The sequence below is a fragment of the Telopea speciosissima genome, chromosome 10, assembly GCF_018873765.1.
Source record: "Telopea speciosissima isolate NSW1024214 ecotype Mountain lineage chromosome 10, Tspe_v1, whole genome shotgun sequence".
In the NCBI taxonomy this organism is placed as follows: Eukaryota; Viridiplantae; Streptophyta; class Magnoliopsida; order Proteales; family Proteaceae; genus Telopea; species Telopea speciosissima.
Window position 1 is genome coordinate 62,399,565 of NC_057925.1, and position 21,271 is coordinate 62,420,835.

Below are 21,271 nucleotides of genomic sequence, written 5' to 3' on the forward strand. Positions count from 1 at the left end.
ATTTCTTAACATTGTTTGCCCTTGAATATCTGTCATTTATATTTGATTTTTATTTCGTTGGGTGTGTGAAATGAAAACTGTTGTAATTGCTTTTCTTGATGTCGCTAGATCCTCAAATTTTGAATTCGAGGAAGGGAAGCTTTGCCTGTTTAGTATCATTGAAATATAATGCTGTTCTGGTGATCCTTAGTGTTACTCAAAAGTAGTTATCACCCCCAATGCATGATCCCCCAGTGCATAGCTGGGAAGACGGCACATGGCAAAGGACCATCCAATGGTCCAAATTGAAATCCGACTATTTACCCCTTCCCAAGCCCTAACTAGAGTTGACTTAGGCTCAAATTGCAAGCCACGACGCCATCTGTTGCATAAAAGCGGAGTCCAGATCTGACGGAATTGAGATGAAACAAGCGATGATTCAATTTAATTGTATCCTTTATGTATGAATAATTTTCTATTTATTTACAAAAAAACAGAGGAATCAGGATCTAAGAAAATTGGGTTGAGAAATGAGATACCAAATGTGATAAATTAACAGTTTTAGGGATTCAACGGCATACATAGAAAATCAGTATTCTCAAGGCCTTTGGCTCCAACGAGTAGGACTTCAAGTGATGCAGGTCCAAGCACTAGGAAGAAGAAGAAATAGTCCTAAGGGACTGATTGTTGGAGCCTTAGAAGAAGAATTTTCTTTTCTATACTTTTTTTTTGAGCTCTTAGATTGAACCGGTCCAACCAATGGTCCAATTTAAGTGACTCTTTCTTATTGGTTGATTTTGTTTTATTTCTATTGGCTCTTAGAGAGCATCTTTTAATTTTGTTTAAAAACTATGTTTTATTCTTCCCCCTCCACGATTTTAAGAGGGTGGAGTTGTTTTTTAACTAGGAATCAGATCTGGGATTCCTAATCCAGATCTGAATATGTGTAAGGCCTTTGGCCCTTTTTTTTTATTATAAATATAGCAATCGTGGGCAGGCTCCCCCACTATTTTCTGCGTTAAAAATTTCCTGCTTTCAAGCTTTGTTTGCTGCCATCATGCTGCTGCCTCTGCTCCTCTGTGAGTTCTTACATCCTTGTGGATCTCAAGGTGGTAAAGGGTAGGTGGACTCCTGCGACTCCTTGCATTGTGAAGATCGGGAGGTTCCTTCAAGACATCAAGCTGCTGCCATTATTTATGCATTACAGTAAGTTTAAACCTGCAAGTTATTTTAAAACTTTCTTCCACCTAGCCATTACCCTTCCCTTAGACCTAATCCACATCCCCCTCCATCCATCAAACCCTAATCTCTATTAAACCTGCAACTCCTACCTAGGACTACATCATCAAGCTTTCCTTGAGGCATTTCTACAATCAGCTTTGAAACTCGAAAACGAAGGAGATGCAAGAAGGAATAGCCAAGGAAAAAAAAAAAATAGAATCGACCCTCTTCTCTTCTCTCCACGGTAGATCTCTTTCGCCCAAAGGAGAGGATTGTGTGAAAGTGTGCTTTAAGGTTCCGAAATCCGAACAGCCAAAAAATGTTTCCTGATGTTGCCTGCCTCGCTCGGCACGGCCTGAAGTGGTATCCAAGGGATTAGGTTGACGTCAAGCCAACAGATGGTGTTGTGGCTTGCAATTTTGGCCCAAGTCAACTCGGGTTAGGGCTTGGGGAGGGAGGGCGGAGTAAATAGTTGGATTTCAATTTGGACCATTGGATGGTAATTTGCCACGTGTCGTCTTCCCAGCTTTGCACTGGACATGCATTGGGGGCGATAAAAATCCCTCTATCTCTCTCATTTTTTTGTTCTTAGATTTTCCTCCTAATCTTCCTCGTGATTCAAAACCTGGCTATAAATCTTTTATCGAAACCCTAGTTTGATTGTTCTATTGGCTAAATTTGATTAGAAAAAGCTTGATATTGGTCTGCAAAAATCAAAATTTGATCTTTCGAAATGCAGCCAGAAGGGCATGGCTAGATCGCTGAGTAGCGCTAGGGTATTGGATTCTTTCAGCGCCAGTGCAACCACTACCATTACCATAGAAGAACCCTCTCCTTCAGATTCATCTCAGCGACCGCAACAGCAAACCCTAGTTCTTCTCCTCTCCCGGCGACCGGCGACGAAGAAGAAGGTCACATGGAAGGAAGGTACTGTCGATAATGAATTCCTCAATAAGAAAAGCTCCAAAAAGTGTTGCATCTTCCACAAGGAAAAGCCTTTCGACGATGATGATAGTGACAAGGACAACAACAACGACCGATCAAAGGAGGCAGATGATGCACACCATGCCAACGGTCACGGAGGAGGTTGTTGTTCTCACGATGACGAGGCCAGCACAAGTGGCGGGCATTGATGCGTCACATTATAGTCATCCGGCATAGTAAGCTCAACAATTTGTTTTCATATTAGACATATTTCTGTTTCTAAAGAAATATTTTTGTGAGAGGATGATTTTGATCAGAATTCCTTCAATCTTGCTGTTGAGTTGTGATTTCTGGAGATGTAATGTCCAATCTATGTGTTGTTTGTGATGTCTTTGAATGTAAAAAGTAAAGCTGAACATGAACACTCTTACATGTCAATTTTGTGGGTTTTCCCTGCACAATATCTATGTTTTGACCATTTTTGATTTGTGGAGAATGGAAATGTAATATAGGTTTCAGACTTTCGGTCTCTCGCAATAGGTGGGTGAGCTTTGCAGTTCGGTCCATGCCAACTGCCAAGCCTTCTTCTTCTTCTTCTTCTTCTTGTTTTCTGTTTTGGTAACTCTAGGAGATGTAATGTACTCCTAGGTAGGACAAGTCTCATTAGGAGCCAGGGTACTAGGATCACTTAACAAGGCTGCTGGTTTGGGGCAGCTTAGGCTAATTAGGGCAGAATTAGGGTTAGGGTTAGGTTGTTGAGCTAGGGTTTTATTTGGTAAGATGGGCAGGTTTTTAGGAGTCTATTGGTGTAGGTTTGGATTGATTTGGATGAAGTTGGAAATCTAGGGTTTCGGGTTAGAGGTCTTATGAAAATGGACTGTTTGTGAGATCTAGGGTTTAGGGGTGGATTTTGGGAAAGGGGTTTATAGGGTATTAATGGGCAGGTCTAGGGGGTTATTTTGGTATAAAGAAGTTAGGGTTTGGGAAGGTTTTAAAATTCTGCAATTTAGGGCAGAATTAGATTTAGGGTTTTAATGGAAGTTAGGGTTTGATGGATGGAGGGGAGTTTGGACTAGGTCTAATGAAGGGGAATGACTGGACAGATTAGAAGAAGAAGGTTTGAAATCAAATCTTAGATTGAAACTTACTGGATTTGCAGAGATCTTCAATGGTAGCAACTTTGAAGATGAACAATGGGGTCTCCCGATCTACAAGATGCAAGGAGATAAGTAGCAGCCCTCCCGATCTTCACAATGCAAGGAATCGATTGGAGATCCACCAGTCCCTTTACCTTCATATTACTCACAAGGCAACCTTGATATTACTCACAAGGCACGCTCACGATGGAGCAAAGGCAGCAACAAAGGCAGCAAGCATAAAACTGAGTTTTTATTAATCAAATTCGTGTACAATGCTGGCCTCCCTTACAAACTTATATAGAAGACTCAAAAATAGACTTAGACACTAAAAAGGAATGGCCTAACCTTATCCCTAACCTATTAGCTAACTGAAACTGACTAGGAAACTGAAATAGACTCAAAATAGAGTCCTAATGACTTAAAAACAACTTAAACTACTTAAACAAAAAAGATTCCCTATTAGCCAATAGGATATAAGAACCTCTTAGCCAATAGGATCACTTCACTTAAATTAGATCAATTGAACCAATTGGATGCAACCAATTTAAACCGGTTCAATTAAAAAACATAAAAATAAACTAAGTATAGGGCTAATCCAGTATGCAACCTATGTACCCCTAGTTTAGGCTCATTAAAGTGGCATAATACATAGAAAACCCTTGGGAACAAAGGCCCAATATATGTATGTCCCAACCCTAGACTTATTCCTAATAAAATAAGCCCATTTGGGTGATGAATTTGCATCAAGATGTTTGTGAGAAGATGAATCAGGCAGTTTTGGGAACAGAGACAAGGAAAAATCCGGAAGATGATGGAAGCAAGGATTGGTGGGGATTGAAAGGGGGCCTTTGATGCAGATTTATCACCAAACTGGGCTTCTTTTATTAGGAATAAGTCTAGGGTTGGGTAATATACATGTTGGGCCTTTGATCCCATGGGTTTTTTAGGGGCCTAAAATATGTGTACTAAGGTTACATACGGGATTAGTTAGTAGATTTCTTTTTATTTGGTTAAGTGGTCGTGTGATTATTTAATTGTTATTTAAGTTGGGTTGGATTAGGAGTCTATAAGTCCAACCATATTTTGAGTCTATTTCCTTTAGTATTTTAGTTTCCTAGTCGGTTTAAGTCGTGTATTTTACTGTTCTCGTGAACAGTGTCACAACCCCTTAATTTGGCTTGGTGAGATAATTACTAGAAGAAACTGTGGGGGCAGTTTTGTCAATGTCTTAAAGTCTTTAAAACTGAACCAATGGAGACAACTTAAAGGGTGGGGACCACAGACTATGGAGTTCGGCTGCACCTATTAAGCCATCTGAAGTGGTGTCCACATGATTCAGTTGAAGAGATTTGAAGGCTGTAGAATCAATTAGTATTTAGTAGTTTCTATTTTCATGTCAATCCTAGTTACTATTTTATTTCAGTCAAGTTAATTAGGAAAGTTTCTATTTTTTTTAGATTGAAGTTAATTAGTTAAGTTTTTATTTTCTTCTTTCTTGAGGAGCAAGCTTTGCCCCTCCATATTTTTGTAATGGCTTTTAGAAGCCCCCCCACGATTTAGCTGATGAATTAAAATTTGCTTATGCAAATATGGCTCCTTTCTCAAGTGTTGAATATGATTTGAAGGGTTGAAAAACCTGGCTGAGAGAGCCGAAGTATCTTTATCCCTCTTTTCTTTTACCTTTCTTCTCCTATCCTACTCGACCTTTTTGTTGCTGCTCTGTGACTAATACTTAGCTGCTGGAGAATTCTTTGAAGACCAGATGCAATCTCCAATCCCTTTCAAGTACTATTGCTGCTGCACACAACCAAGAGAAGGCGGAAGCACTCCTGCAGCTCTGTTTTCTCCATCAGAACCTGTTGCAATCTCAGGGCTCCAGAATTCAGCAACCTGTGACTCTGCTGAGATTATATTCAAAGTATATCAGGGACACCTCTTGCCCTCCACTCGATTGTGCTTGACTTCCCCAACTGCTGCCCAAATTGATCTCTGCATTAACCTTCTAATTTGGTAACCAATCTCTATCTCTGTATCTGGCCATTAGAATCAGCACCAATTTGGAGCCAAGGATCCTCTTACCAACCCCTACACTCGACCCAAGTTTGATCCCCATCTCATGGCTGGTTTGATCCCAACCACCTAAGTTACTAATTTTGGTTTTATTGCTATTTTGATGTTCTGCTGCAACCTGTGATCGATCCTACTGTAAAGTGCTTCTTAGCTGAACCTCTTCTACATTACTAGTAGGTTAAGGATTGGGTTAGGCCTTTTCTTTTTAGAGTAGGAGTCTATTTTTGAGTCTTTTATATAAGGTTGTAAGGTGGGCAAGCATGGTACACAAATTTTGATATTAATGAAAAAGCTTTTGTTGCTCTTTCTCTTCTTCTCCATTGAAGATTTGTCTTGTATTTGAACAAGGCTAGTGGGATTGGTGTTTGATCCAATCGACACCTTGCGGTGTGAAGCCCGGGTGGATCGTTTGAAGGAATTAGTATTTGATTTGATTGACACCTTGCGGTGGGAAGTCCGGGTGGTTCGAATTGGTTATTTGTTTTCTCCATTACTGTTACATTAATGTTCTACATTCAAGTTCTGATTTCAAGGGTGTTTCTACATCATCAAGCACTGTTCAAGTCTACAACATCACCCCAAGTCTGATCCAATCTGTTCTTCATCCATTAGTAAGTCTAGAACTGGAAACCTGCAACTATTCTTCTTCCCTTCTAGAAGGTCACATATGCAAGGTGATTTTCGCGAGAATTCTGCCCAGCCAAATCTAACTGTTAGAACCTGCTAAAATTTTGATTGAATCTTCCTCACACCCTAAGAGAGACTCGATCCAAATTTCATTACTATCTACCCAAACGATTGCCTGAAATTATACTTTTACCCTTCTCTCCTATTGCTACTAGGAAACCTCCATAACTCCAGATTTAACCATCTGATTTAGCCGTAACTTTCAGCATGTATTCCCCTCTACCCTACCCACACTCAACCTAAATATTAAGACCATTCAACCACCTGATTTCCTGTTATTATACACCCCAGATTCCATCATCTTCCACCTTTCAAAACCCTTAACCCTAACCAAACCCTAACCCTAATTTTGAACTAAAATCATATTCTACCCCAATCAGACTACCAGTTCATATTTGATCTTGGTGTACTGGCTCCTAGTTGGTCTCCTACCAATCTAGGACTACATTAGCCTCTTTCCTGATTCCATGTGGGGAGAAAGCTGTGAATGCTTGCCATACTTCATGCAGGCAAAGAGGCCTAAGCTATGCTCTCTTTGAAATAAGAAGTATTCTCAAGGAAAAAAATGATCTGAAAATGGGTAGAAGAGGGATAATAGTAGGGAAGGGAGGGAGAGTCCATCAATATTTGGATTGACCCTTGGCTGGTTTCACTGATGTGTGAACTGTGAAGACATTGAGAATCCTGATATTAGATCATGCAGGACAGAAGACTCCGAATCAAGTATTTCTTCCAAGGTGGCCAAAACCCCATTTTCCATGCGTATGTTCACAGACAAGTGGATCTAGCATCCCCAGAAAATGGCACCTTCACCATAAGATCTGCTTGTCATGTTTTGCAGGAGAATTCTGCCCTAAACACTTGGAGGGAGATGCAGAAACTGAAGACAGTACCCAAAGTTGAGAACACTTTCATTGGAAAGCCATCCATGAGGCTCTGGCTGTCAGAGAGAGCCTTTGTAAGAAGAGGATTGGATACTAATACGTGCCCTTTGGCACTTAAATGAAGAAAATACAGTAATGCACTCCCTTGTTTACTGCGATTAAGCAAAGGTTTGGCTTCATTCTTGTTAAATCTCTTCCAGTACCCTTCCGAAGTCCAGCTGTGATTGCACTAGTACGTGTGTTAGAGCACATTTGTGTTGGGTACCCCACTCCCAACATTTTTGGAGGTTATTGAAGCTGAATACTGGATTCAGATCGGTGTGCATTGAGTGGTTAAGTGGTGGGATTCTTCATAGCATACATGAAGAAAGATTGTCCATGATTAAGCATTATTGGTGAATCAACCTAGTGGATAGTGAGTAAGCAGATCTTTTATATGTTCTTAGCTGTAACTAAGTCGTTCTCATTGGGATATCTTTTCTGTTATATTGGTTTGGATTTTGGAATGAGGAAAGAAAGGAGAAGGGGAAGGATTGGAGCATCCATTTTCTCTGGTATGCATTGGTGAATGATTGCAGCATGGTTCCTGATGCTCAATGAAACTGAGATTCTGAATGCGACTAAAGTAGTATGTATTGGAGCATATCTGGGTTGGATTGCCCCCTCCCAACCTTTTTGGAGGTTGTTGAAGCTGAGTACTGGATTCAGATCGGTGTGCATTGTGTGATTAAGTGGCAGGATGCTTCACAGTGTGCATGTAGAAAGATTGTCCGTGATTAAGCATTACTTTTGAATCATCATAGTGGATACTGAGTAAGCAGTTCTTCCATATGTTCTTACGAAAATTCAACCTGTTCGCATTGGGATATCTATTCTGTTATGTTGGATGTTTTGCATTATATGACCATTTTGATTTGGTTATATACTGTCGTACTTCTTGATATGAGATGGCCACAGGTTACCCTGACATTCTAGTTTGGAATGAGGAAAGAAAAGAGAAAAAGGGGGAGGGGATATGCTCTCCAATTTTCTGTGTATTGATTTGAAGAATGACTGCAACACAATCCCTGTTGCTCAATGAAACTGAGGCTCTGTTTGTTATGTATTCTTGGAATAGATTCTAGGTCTATAACACATTCTGAATTGAGAAAATGTTGTTTTTCATGCTTCAAAATGCGTTTTGGGCCCAAATCTATTCTGACAAAACATACTAAACACGGCCTATGATTTTGACTGTGACCCTTGATTAATGCCTTGGTTAGGAATTTACAATGAGAAGCTTAGACTGCCTAGTGGCTATTTTAATCTTGTTTGACATCCCCCCTTTTATTTATTTATTTATTTTTTTGGGGGAGGGGAGGGAAGGTGAGAATGTATAATTAGTTAGTGGGATTATCTAAATGACAGCTCTACACCTTCTTTTGATTGCACCTTGTTTTATTCGCAAAAAAATGTTTAAGTTAGGGATATAAAAGGGTTTTCAAAAATAATTTGAAAGTGACTTATTATTATGTTATTATTAAAAGCTGTAATTGTCTTGCATATTTTTCAAGTACACATGTGAAATCACAGTATTTACCCTCAGTAGGAAAAAAATGTGTTATACTAAAAGGTAAAAAAAGAGTAAAGTATACAAAATATTTGACTCTTAATGGGTGTCAATAAAAAAATCCCTTAGTTAAAAAGGTATAGACACTACATATTAGGGTATTATCTGCGTAGACAATATGACAAAGATACTAGTACAATAATACCACAACTCGTCTACTGACTTACGACCTTGTTGCTATTTAATATTTTATATTGTTTCATCCAAAATACTAAACTATTGAATTAGATTTCTCAATTGTCTTACGAAAGTTTGTCATACAGTGAAAGAAAGCTTCTTAAGACAATTGAGAAGTCTAATTCACTAATTCAATTGTTGACGAAATTGTTGAATTGGGCCACCAAATTTGACTTGTAGCCAATGAAAGAGATACCTATCTATCCACTGGGTTTGTAGCCATGGCTTATTTCACCTTTTTTAGCCTTGACGCACAGAAAAGCATGTTCAAACAGCAGAAGAGTGTAGCTTTTGAATTAATAATGATGTTTAATAGTTGCCAAAAAGAAAACAGGTTGCCCATACTTCAGGTATTAAGCGGATTAGGTTCCTCTCCTGCAAGCACTCCGTCCAGTGAGTGCCCAGTGAGGCATCCAACGGCGGGGCAGCTTGCAGTGTGCCGGGATGTGTGCCTGGCACCACCTCAGCGCACATCTCGGCATGCACAGAGCAGCCCCGTCGTTGGGTGCTTCACTGGATGGGGTGCTCGCTGGAGAGGAGCCCAATCCGTATTAAGCTGGATTGGGCTCCTCTCCAGCGAGCCTATCATCCAGGGAGTACCCAGTGAGGCATCCAACGGCTGGGCTGGCTGGATGTGCGTTGGGCCCATGTAGATACAATCCCAATGTGTGCCCAGGAGCCCAGTTGTTGGATGACTGAAATATCTGTTTTTGGGGGAAAAAATATTCACTAAAACCAAAAAACAGGCTAGGTTTTATATTTTTATGTAACAGGTTAATAAAAGAAGTTGGTAGTTAGAAAGAGAAATGGGGAAGGTCTAAGGGTTTTTTTGGTATCATTTTTCATTTTGTTTTTCTGTCACAAAAACCTTTTTACAAGTGTTTGGTTTCATTTATGGACCTTATTTCTATTTAAAAAACATCAAAATAATAGAAAAACCATAATAAATTTGAGACCTTATTATGGATTTTGGCCAAAAAATCGTTTTTAGTCATTTTTGCGGAACTTTAATGAGTATGTGCTTATAAAGCCCCAAAGTCAATGGTAAAGGAGTCATTTCCCCCTTTAATTAGAAAGGCAAGTCCCGACCTCCTCCTTCCTCCTCCTCCTCCTGCAACCGCCCTTCCCCATCTCTTGAGTTCTTCTCCCTGATCATTCATTGGATCAAGATTCAAACCACACCCACTCCCGCCCCACATCTTCCTGCCCAGGACATGCCCGATGAACAGCACAACTTCAGTCGTGTCTTCTCTGATCAGGTATAAGAATGGGTGGTTGGCAACAAAATCAATAAAATTATTTGGTTGCAACAACCGCAAGCATTGCATGTTATGTTTGTTTTGAATTTTCTTGTTCAGCTATGCTACGAACGGTTTGAGGACTTGTAATGCAGTCCTAGATAGGTAGGAGACCTACTAGGAGCCAAACAACCAAGATCTGTAAAGCTGCTGGTTCGATGGGGGGCGCAGAATTGAGGTTTTAGGTCAATGGGAGTGTGTCTTATATGGTAAAGCTAGGCAGGTGTAGGGGAGTCTAATGAACTAGGTTTTATAGGTTTTGGATGGGTAGAAGTAGGTTAGATAGATTTGGGCAGCCACTAAGGTTAGGGTTTTGGGTTTTTGAAAAGAGGGAAGTGAGGGATTCTAGAATTTATAGTGGGAATTAAGGTGGGGGCTTTGGATCGACTTCTCCTAGGGCGGAGATGAACACTTGACCAAAGTATGGAGGGTTTTTGATGGCTGGAATTGTCTAGGTGGATTTTAGGGTTTTGGAAATTTAATGGAGATGAGGGGAATTAGGGTTTAGATGATGGGATGGGTCTGAAGTTAGGATCGAGTGGAGGGAATATTGTGAAGGTACTGTGGTTTAAATATGGATGGGTTCTGATGGTGGAATAGTGCTGAACAGAATGTGAAGGTTTAGAGTTTTAATGGATCGATAGTTCTAATGGAGTGTTGGCAATGGGGATCAATGGGCTGGGTTTAGAGGGTTAGGCGAAGAAGAGGGATGGCTAATAATATTACCACTTACTTGGAGTTGCAGGTCTTCAATGGCAGCAGCTTGAAGACAAGTAGCAGGTCCTCCCGATCTACAAGATTCAAGGAGTCAATTGAAGATCCACCAGTCCCTTCATCTTGATATGACTCACCGGGCAACTCTCAATAGCAAGGCAGCAGCAGCAATGGCAGCAAGCAAGAGTTATTTTTTTAAATTCTGAATTGTGGGGGAGCCTCCCACGATCTGTTTGATCTGTTTTATTTATAAGATGGCCAATGGCCTAATTCCTATTCAGCCTAGGAGTTTGATCACTAGGCTGATTCCTAATACAAGTTACTCCCTCTTTAGAAATCGTGGAGGGGTGTGGGGACTAAAAAACAACTTAAAATAAAAGAATATTCCCTAAGCAATAAAAGAATAAAAATCACTTAAATTGGGCCATGGTTTGAACCGGTTCAATTCCAAATACTAAAACATAAAAATAAACTAAGTATAGGGGCTAATCCCGTATGCAATCTAATTACCCATATTTTAGGCCCATAAAAGTGGCCTATTACATAGAAAACCCATGGGGTCAAAGGCCCAACATGTATAGAACCTAAACCTAGACTTATTCCCATCATAATAAGCCCAGCTTGGTGATGAATCTGCATCAACTTGTGTCGAAGCTATTATCCTGGTCAAGTCTCTGTTTCTTTTGGTTGGACTATTTGTACTTTTCGTTCCTTTCATCTTTTGGTTATTGGATGCTGAAAAAAAAACTGTAACTTGTGCTAAAATCTGATCAGGTACATTAATGGGTGGTCGGCGACAAAATCAATAAAATTATTTGGTTGCCGCAGCCGCAAGCATTGTATATTATGTTTGTTCTGAATTTTCTTGTTCAGCTATGCTACGACCGGTTTGAGGACTTGTGTCGAAGCTAGTATCCTGGTCAAGTCTCTGTTTTTTGGTTGGACTATTTGTACTTTTTGTTCCTTTCATGTTTTAGTTATTTGATGCTGAAAAAAAGACTGTAACTTGTGCTAAAATTCATGGAATCTGTTAAGTTCTCAAACATCTCTGTGGAACAGGGACTAAAATCCCCACATACCAAGGCTAACCATTGTGCTAATTCCTGAACAAAACAACAAAAAATCTTATGGGGAAAACCACGAAACAGATAACCAGATTTGTATAAAATAACCAAAATATCCTATAAAATAGCCTTCAGGGAAGAAAGTGGTTGTGACAGCAGGAAGGGAGGTGAGTTTTGGTCCTCAGGATATATTTGTTAAACTGTGTAAGAAACATAAAGTATTTCGTCGATTGGCATCGCTCATCTCCATTGGCTTTGGCGAGAGAATTCATTCTTCACCTCATTGGCTCATTTCTGGCTTTGCACATCTGAGGGAAGATTTGAGCCCTTTCCCTTCTGATTTCGTCAATGATTCTTTAAGGAATTTCTTCTTTTGTTTCTGTATTGATCTATTCGTCTTTGCTTCTATATTTTCCTTAATCCAATCGATGGAAGAGCTCAAGTTTGTGTTTGTGTAGTTCACAGATCTAGTGTACTTGATATAACTTGAACTAAGAATCATTTTTTTTCTTTTGTTATTTTCTGGTTAAATGTATTTTGAGGTGAAATTCATTCTTTGATCTGTTACTTTGTTTTAAACTTTTTTTGAGATTTGGTTTGTTGTGCTATGTTGTAATACTGTTATCTGCTACCTGTTTTCGTGGATGTCCGATTAGCAACTGTTGTGGGAATATTCCTTTTCTTAAGTCTCTGCTTTCGTCGTTCTTTGTTTTATGGACTTTGAGTTTTATGATCTCTGGTGTGGTTGTTGTTTGTTTATGATCTTTGTTTCAGATTGGGGAGGAAGATGGGTGAAGAGTCTTCTCTTCACCTACCACTTAAACTATACATACGGGCTTTGGTCCCTTTTTTAAAAAAATTCATAAAAATCATTTGCACATGGACATACCAAACCTATTTTTCATTCTACAATCAATTATGTTTAGTAGTGACCAAACAATTTTTATTTTTTGAGGGAAATGGTTTTCAGTAATGATTTTTTTTAAATAGGCAAAAAGCAAAATGAAAAATGATACCAAAAAGACCCTAATGGACTTTGGATGAACTCTTTTATTCATTTTGGTTCTAAATCTGACCAATGAGATAGATATGGAGTCTTCTATCACATGGACTTACTCATATTTAATGATGCAGCATGAATGTCAACAAGATAACGGTACATATATCTTCACAATCCATAGTTAAAATGCTTAAATTACCGATGGTTCTGCATCCATTATTTTGCCTATCTTGGGATAATCAAGCTATGTATTGAGATATATGCTCATATTGGGCCTCCTTTGGGCTCGGGCTCTGACTTAAGCCCAGCCCAGCCCAACCCAACCTGTGTGTTCAGTTATCTTGAAATTAAACCATAATAATATGTTTCTTATTGGCTTACTATTTTTTCTAGTTCATTATGTCTTTCAACATTATTGGTATCTATTGCATTCTCTTTGTCAATGAACTATTAATAATTTGGTGATTTTCCTTGGAAAATTCAACATAAGATAGATTGTGTGTTTTATTGTTTGGTGTCAATTCAGGAGGCTGAGTTCTTAATCCACATGATCCTGATGTTCCTTCCATGCATCTTTTGGAATGGTGATGTTGGGGCTAGCCACTTACGAGTCTAAGAAAAACTTTATTGGATAAGAATTAGACTTTAAATGATTGCCTAGGAGAATCTTCATAAATCTAAAGAAGTACTTGAATGTCTCTTTTGTGTGTTTCCTCACTAATAGATATATAGGTCCATAGAACTAACCATGTGGGGATAGAAAAGGGGAAACTGAGGGACAATGAACTTCCTTGGTGAAGACACTAAACTGCCTTCATTGTGGGGGAAAAAAAACTATTACTGTAACCAGTATACAGATTCCAGATATTTCTGCACTGCATTACTGCCATGAGTATACCTCATGGTCTGTGAATTTAGTACAAACATATGGTTTGTAAGTGAGCTTGTATTTACAAATGCACCGTTTACTATGTCAAACAGACATCCTGGAAACTAGAATCCCTGCATTTTTTTTTAGATTAATTGCTGTGCATATGCTTATTATGAGTGACTCATGTCCTGAAAAAGGAAAAATTTTCCCCACCCAATATAGAGGAACATGGAAGTTGGTTTTATGAGAATGCACCACTAGCAACCTCCAGCTATTGCTTAGGTATCTTTGAAAACTCAAACTGCAGCAACAAAGTGGCCACAGTGAGCTGCAGCAGGTCCAAATTTATGTGTGTCAGCTTGAGAATGCATTTATGTAGGGTCGTTGTAAGTATGGATCTTTTAAGTGTGTCCTATGAACATATCATGGGAACTTAGAAAGGGTATGACTTGAGTACAGAAGTTTTTATTTGATGGTGAAGTGTTGGCCCTGGTATGGCTATTCTTTTGAATTCTCCAAGTGACATAACCTAACGAGTAAAGCATATTTTAATTGTTGAAACAATAGATTCTCCGAAAAGTTAAATATATTTCTTTATAGCCCTGCTCATATTTGGGAATTTAGCTTACAGCTAACATGTGGCAGGGTTAGTCTGGCAATGGTTTGGTTTCACAATAAAGATTCAGTTGGGAAAAAAAAAAAATGGGAACCCATCAGCTAGGTAGAATTTTACGTGTCATTCTGGGAAAGTTCATAATCAATATTGTATCCATATGTTTGTGTGTGTGATTTTTTACTCTTCCACAATAATCCTCACATATTTCACTTTCAAATTATTTTTGAAAACCCTTTTATACCCCTAACTTAAAGAACTAATGAGAATAAGACAAGGGGCAATTAAAAGGTGTCAAGTTGTAAATACACTTATAGAGGTGTCATTCAGACAATCCCATTAAAAAATGAAAACTATGAATAGTAAGTATGAATTTTAATTTCTAAAATATTAACCATACATGATGTCAGTTTTACTTACATGGACTTGGACATGGAGTCTGAATCTGAAGTGTGCCCAATAGTCTTTGACATGGCAAGTGGGAAAATATGAATTCAGAGATGTAGTCTATATGTATATATTATGCCATTTACTTGCAAGGTCAGTTATTTAATTCATTATGTACTCATCTTGATGATGTAAGATGGGAATTTTTGTTTTTGAAGGATATACTAGCTTGATCTTTTTGGTTGGTTTCTAACTTTTATTCATTTTTTTAGTTTTCCTTTTGGCTCCTCTAAAATAGCTGTTGTGGCTCATTGTTGTCCTTCTGAACAGCGATCATTGGAGGAAAAACATTCCAGTTCTTGCAAAATCACATAGGGTATATTCAATTGATCTTATTGGTTATGGTTATTCTGACAAACCAAATCCACTTGAGTTTGGGGTCAACTCCTTTTTACACATTTGAGACATGGGCCAATCAGCTAAATGAGTTTTGCATTGATGTGGTTAAAGATGAAGCATTTTTCATATGTAACTGGATTGGAGGTGATGGAAACTCTCTTGTTTTGTAGATCAAAAGATGGAATTTTTGGACGAAGAAAGCCGACCGAGGTTCCTCTTCCATTCTCGCGTTTCTTCTTCTCACAGCCCGGAATCTGAAACCCAGAAGATCAGCAAACCATTGGTCTTCATCTGCACTTCTGTTTCCATTCTCTTCTTCGTTCTCTCCTTTTTTCTTCAATCCGAAACCCTCAAATTCCTCTTCATATGGTTCTCTCTGTCCCTCCTTGTTGGCCCATTCGCTCCGATCTCTATCACCGGCGGCGACATTCGTGTCGGTAAGGGCGAGCCTCTCGAGCCATTGCCAGATCTCGATCCGCCCCTCGAAGTCGATGAATCGAAGAAAAGAGCTTCCGGTCGCCGCCAGAAAGTTCGGAGATCTGAGGATTCCGTGGTGAACTCATCTTCACTGGTGGTTGCAACTGTTAACAACTCAGAGAAGAAATTCGAAAAAAATAGAGGGAATCCTGCGTGTAACGATAATGGGTTTGTGGTTGAAGACGTAAAGGAGTGGACTGACGAGGATTTTGAGCTGCTGACGAAACAGATATCGAAGCATCCTGTTGGAGAGCCGAAACGATGGGAATTGATAGCTGAAGCTTTCCGGGGACGGCACGAATTGGATAGTGTGATTAAGACGGCGAAATCACTGTCAGAGAAGAGACCCAGTGGTGGAGATTCATTCTCGCAGTTTCTGAAGCAAAGAAAACCCTTAGACAAGCGGTTGGAAGCTGTGAATGAAGAATCAGCAGTTGGGTCGACGACTAATGTTGAGATTAAGAAAGAAAACATTGGTTTGAATTGGACCTCTGGCGAAGATATTGCTCTTCTTAATGCTCTGAAGGCATTTCCGAAAGATGTTCCGATGAGATGGGAGAAGATCGCAGCTGCTGTTCCGGGTAAATCTAAGGCTGTTTGTATGAAAAGAATCACCGAGTTGAAAAGGGATTTCCGTAGCTCAAAAGCTATTGCAGACTCATAGTAAGGCCTTAATAAAATTGGGTAATTTGCCCATAGTTTCCAATTTCTTTCTACGGCATCAATGAGGTAAGAGTTGGATCGTTATCTTACTGACCAAAAATGTCAAAACTCGAAGGTTAATGAGTAATTTGTCAGAGATTATACTTTATTTTATTTATTTATTTTTTTGGGGGGTCTTCTTTTGCATTTGTTGTAAGAGTACAATTTATGGGTCTGGATTTTGATTTCATGTTCATTGTTCGTCTCAGAGAGGAATCGGGTAGAGCTATTTAAGTTCCCAAAAAAAAAATGGATTGGAGGTGACCACTTTCTCTGAGTTTTTGTTTCATTTGAGAATTGTTCCATCATTAATGGACTTTGATTCCTTCTGAATTTACTTATTCTCCATATATACGACTACAAGAGAGAAAAATATGTTGTATGGCTTTTGCAATTGTATAGCTCTCCTTTTTTTTTTTTTCCCACTCCACGGAATTTAGGTCTTCCTTTGCTACATTGATAAGGAGCTCATTCTAGATTCTAGAAGTAGTGAAGTTCGTGTCATTATTCTGGAATTTTATCATTTTGCAGGAAACATGTTGCTTTTAATGCACTTAGAGAAACTTCATACATAATTGCCCATAAAACCAGGATTTTTTTGTTTTCATGGCTCCCCCCTACCCCCCCCCCCCCCAACCCAAAAAAAAAAAATTTAAAATTGGGGTAAATGCTTGTACATGGTGGCTTCTTAAGCTTGTTTGATGAGAAATAGTTGTTCTTTTTGGCTCTAAATTTCAGTTTTAGATGGCTTGACTTTCATCTGTTTTTTGTGTTGAAAGATGAATGTAATGAAAGGCCATTACTCCCTGTGTGTTTGTCTAACCTTCACGGCTACGTGTTGTTTTAAGGCTCATAGTTTCTGCAGGTTTATGCGTGCCTTTAGTTTCTTCTTGAGATTGGTTGGTTTTCTTTACATCTTCTTTTATTTATTCCATTCTCTTTCTCCCGCCTCTCTTCTTTTTATTCTATCTTTCCTCTGATGCTATTAGTTTTCTGTTTTTGATGCACATTAATGCCATTATTGAGTAATTTCAACTATAACTCAACGGGATTCTTTTTAATATACTCTAATTAGTGTAGGAATTGCAGAGCTAAAATGAACAATTTTCCTCAAACTTTGACTTTTTATCCTCCTGAAATTCCAGGCTGTGGCTTCTACCGTCTAAAGAGCAAACTAAAGGCTCTGTCTGGTCGGAAGCAAGGTTTTGTAAATTAATGCAAAGTTGAAACAAAAATTAAATGTAATATTATTCAACTGATGCCAACAATGATTGTTTAACTAAATCAAAAACTTACTTTGGTAAACAAAGTTTTCAACTAATTTACTTATTAGCTTTTACAGAAAAGTGTGACAAAAGGAAATATTTTACTTCATTCTTCAACTACCGTCTAAATATTATTATTCTCTATCATGTCGTTGCTGTTTTTTGCTTAAAATATTTTACATTAATACATTTTATATTCGAACGGTAGGAAAGGAACCTAAACAAAAATTATGTATATAATCTCTGGAGCAACAAAATTAGCAAAAGGATGCAACAGCCAGAAATTTTAAAGTGTAAAAGCATCTGAGACCACCCGGGTCCTCCTGAGATTTGGCAGCTAATCAATTATCCAATCTCATGGCCAGTGTTTGTAAAGATGGAAACTGTTGTAAAGATGGATACGTATTAGATACGTACAAGTATGTTGTATTTGATGTGTTCAATTATTTATGTCCGAATCGAAACATGGGGGAATAAATTGTAAAGGGAAGATAACTAATATTGGAATAAATGATAACTAATCAATGAGAAGATAAAATGAATCATACTATCAAATCATTCCATTCATTTGAATGTCGAACTAATTTTGTACAGTGAACAAAAAAAATCAATGGAACATTGTTAAATCAATTTCTCTATTCATAACATCATATTCATTGATTTGTATCAATTCCATGTAAATCAAAAATATTCCCACTACTATTGAAATCATTAGATAATTAATTCACATATTCATAATTAACTTCATAATCAATGATTTTTTTTATCGGTTTCATTCGATTTAGTTTCGGCCTAGATATTGGTCGGTTCAGTGTGGTCTGGTTCTCAATCGATCCCGTCATACCCCAATCCAAAACCAATCAAATAAAGGTCGATTCGGTTCGGTCATAGATTTTCGACCGGTTCGGGGTTTGTTTTGACACCCCTAACTAATAGTTCAATTATATTCAGGTTCCATAATTAATGTTTATCTCATTCAGTTCACTTTAGCGTAAGTTTGTTTTATTTTTTTTGGTAGAATACTTCAGTGTGAGTAACCAGGCATGTATGATCCTTCTTCCTGCCTCAACCCATGACTCTATAAGGAAGGCCATTAGTAACTTCTATTAGGGACAAAACGAAGAGGAAACCAAGATTCACTGGATCTCTTGAAATTCGGAGATTGTGTAGATCTAAAGAAAAGGGGGATCTTGGTTTAAGAGATCCAATATTGCAGAACCGGGGTCTTCTCTCAAAGGCTACATGGAGGCTCTTGGAGGATCCAACATCCCTCTGGGCCAGATTTACAAAGGCAATCTATTTCCCAAATTCGGAGTTCCTTGATGCCTCTTTGGGTAACAAACCTTCGTGGGGTTGGCGGAGTATTGTCATGGGAATGGTTTACTTTGGGATGTTGGAAGGGGTGACAGGATCGATATCTGGGGAGGAAACTGGCTACTGTCCTCATTGAACTTCAAGGTGCAATATCCTAAGCCAAGTGGATGTAATTTATCTCTGGTTTCAGAATTGATCGATCAGCACAATAGAACCTGGAAGCTGGATTTGCTGGACTTATTCTTTCATCCATCAGATAAGGAGCAGATATTGAAGATTAAGTTGAGTATATTGCCGAGGGAGGATAGACTGGTCTGGGGTACAGCCAAAATGGGAAGTTTTCTATCAAGTCTGCCTATCACCTCTTTTCAAACCAACGAGATCAGCTGATGAGCTCTCAAACTCCTACATCTAATCGCCATGAGTGGGAGGAGGTTCCCACTGATACTTGGAAAAGAATTTGGAGCTACAAGTCTTTGCCAAAAATCAACACTTTCTTATGGAGAGTGTGTGCTCAAGGGATTGCTACTGGGAGTAACCTAGCCAAGAGACAAGTGCTGATTGATCCAAGCTTCAGCAGGTGTGGTTGCAAACTTGAATCGGTAGATCACATGCCACTTGAATGCCCTGGAAGCTGTCTTGTTGCATACATGGTGCCGCAGAATGAATCCCCAAAGATCTCTCTCTGGCTACATAATTGGAATTGCTTCCCTTTCCCAAACAAAGAGAGTAGAGTGGAGAGTTTGAGTCTAAGCACATTCATCTGTTGGCAATTGTAGATTGCTATAAATGACTCTGTATTTTGGGAGAAGAGATTGGTCTCCAATGGAGGTGATTTGCACAGCCCAGTAGGCATGATGAATTTTGGTCCCTGTCCAAGGCTCAAGCTTCGTCTATTCGCTCTACATATACAGTTGATCAGGAAGTGCAGCGAAGATGGGACAAAACCACCCCTAAACATCCTGAAGATCAATTGTGACGCAGCCTGTACTTTGGACCCCCCCCCCCCCCTGGAGGAGGCTTGGGTGTGGTGATTCGCGATTCCCTTGGTCAGATGATAATGACCATCTGTGAGCTGTGCTCCTTATCCAATGCTCTAAAAGGAGAAGCGGCTGTAGTTTGTCGGGGTTTACTTGAGGTTTAGACGAAGGATATCCCTTTCATCCTGGTCGAATCAGATAATTCTACTCTTTTCCCTGCCTTGAACAATCCTACGAGCAACACACCTCTCTGTGCATTGCTGGAATTATGTCAAATATCTTTCAACTGGTTCCTCAATTTAGAGAATGTTCCTTTGCCCTTGTTTTTAGGGATGTAAATGAATAACCGAAATCTGTTTCCATATCCGTTTAGTACTATCTGAACCGGTCCGAAAGCTAAACGGATGCGAATACGGATAGACTATAGTTATCCAAAAAGCTATATTTATATGTAAACGGATAAAATATCCGATCTGTATCCGTATTCGTATCCATTTAGCACTATCCGAATCCGTCCGATAGCTAAACGGATGCGGATGCGGATATAGCACTATCTGAACCGAATCCGATCCGTTTACAACCCTACTTATTTCTAGGGATGCAAACTCTGTGGCGCATTCCCTAAGTCGGAAGGCTGTCTTTAGCATACAAGACATATTGGCCTATATCCATTCACTGGCTTCAGGATCTTTGTAATTCATGGCCAGTTTTTCATAGGCATGTATGATGCATCTTCGTTTCCATTACTAGAGTCTAGAAGGGATCTTTATCTGGGGGGCGATAATTTTCCGTCTAGAAGTAGCAACAGCATATAGAAAGTGGTTACCCCCAAAAAAAAAAATTTGTAATAGAAGTCATATCCATACAAAGCTAACGATCGACCATGCATGATTTTTTTTTTTTTTTTTTGATAAAACCCATAGCGTGAAATGCAAGTTTCTAAAGAGGTGGGTGGCACGTTGTGGTCCCTCATTATCACTACCAACCATAATTCCATATTCCATAGGCCCCAGAACTAAAATAAAAAAAAAGAAGAAGGAAATAATCGTTAAAATTACTCAATCAATACTTAAAGAATTAATACTGTTTACCAAAAAAAAAAAATTTAATTTAATACCTCTACTTCTCCCGCTCCCCAGTTCTTTGATCGCTTTATTGGCCCAAACGCTAAACTACCTTCTTCCCCACTCTCTATCCCCGCCACAAAAACACACCAAAAAAAAAAACCCTTCTCGCCTCATAAAAAGAATCGAAACATTTACATTGAAAAATCTGAAATTACAATCCAATCACACCCAAACTTAACAAATCCTCAACAACTTTAATACATTGTGAAATTAAAAAAAAATATAATAATCAATATCGAAAAACCAAACAAATAAAGAAAGAAAGGAAAAAAAAATCCAAAAGACTCTAAGAGTCCTCCTCAACCCTATTCGATATCTCTGTGTCGGAGTAGATCTGTGGATCGAAGGAGGCGGTAGTGACTGAAACAGA

General features: G+C 38.9%; 2 protein-coding genes across 2 annotated transcripts; both read left to right on the forward strand.

The window, feature by feature from the left end:
* The first annotated feature begins 1,949 nt into the window (after nucleotides 1-1,949).
* On the forward strand, nucleotides 1,950-2,333 carry LOC122643868 (protein phosphatase 1 regulatory subunit INH3). The gene has a single exon (XM_043837439.1). It carries the CDS (start codon nucleotides 1,950-1,952, stop codon nucleotides 2,331-2,333), a length of 384 nt encoding a protein of 127 aa, XP_043693374.1.
* A 12,853-nt stretch (nucleotides 2,334-15,186) lies between these two features.
* On the forward strand, nucleotides 15,187-16,316 carry LOC122641479 (transcription factor MAMYB). The gene has a single exon (XM_043834726.1). It carries the CDS (start codon nucleotides 15,215-15,217, stop codon nucleotides 16,175-16,177), a length of 963 nt encoding a protein of 320 aa, XP_043690661.1. The 5' UTR covers nucleotides 15,187-15,214; the 3' UTR covers nucleotides 16,178-16,316.
* The last annotated feature ends 4,955 nt before the right edge of the window (nucleotides 16,317-21,271 follow it).

Bases quoted from the DNA above. Each gene is read 5' to 3' on its own strand.
- LOC122641479 (XM_043834726.1), top strand. From the start codon at position 15,215: ATGGAATTTTTGGACGAAGAAAGCCGACCGAGGTTCCTCTTCCATTCT.
- LOC122643868 (XM_043837439.1), top strand. From the start codon at position 1,950: ATGGCTAGATCGCTGAGTAGCGCTAGGGTATTGGATTCTTTCAGCGCC.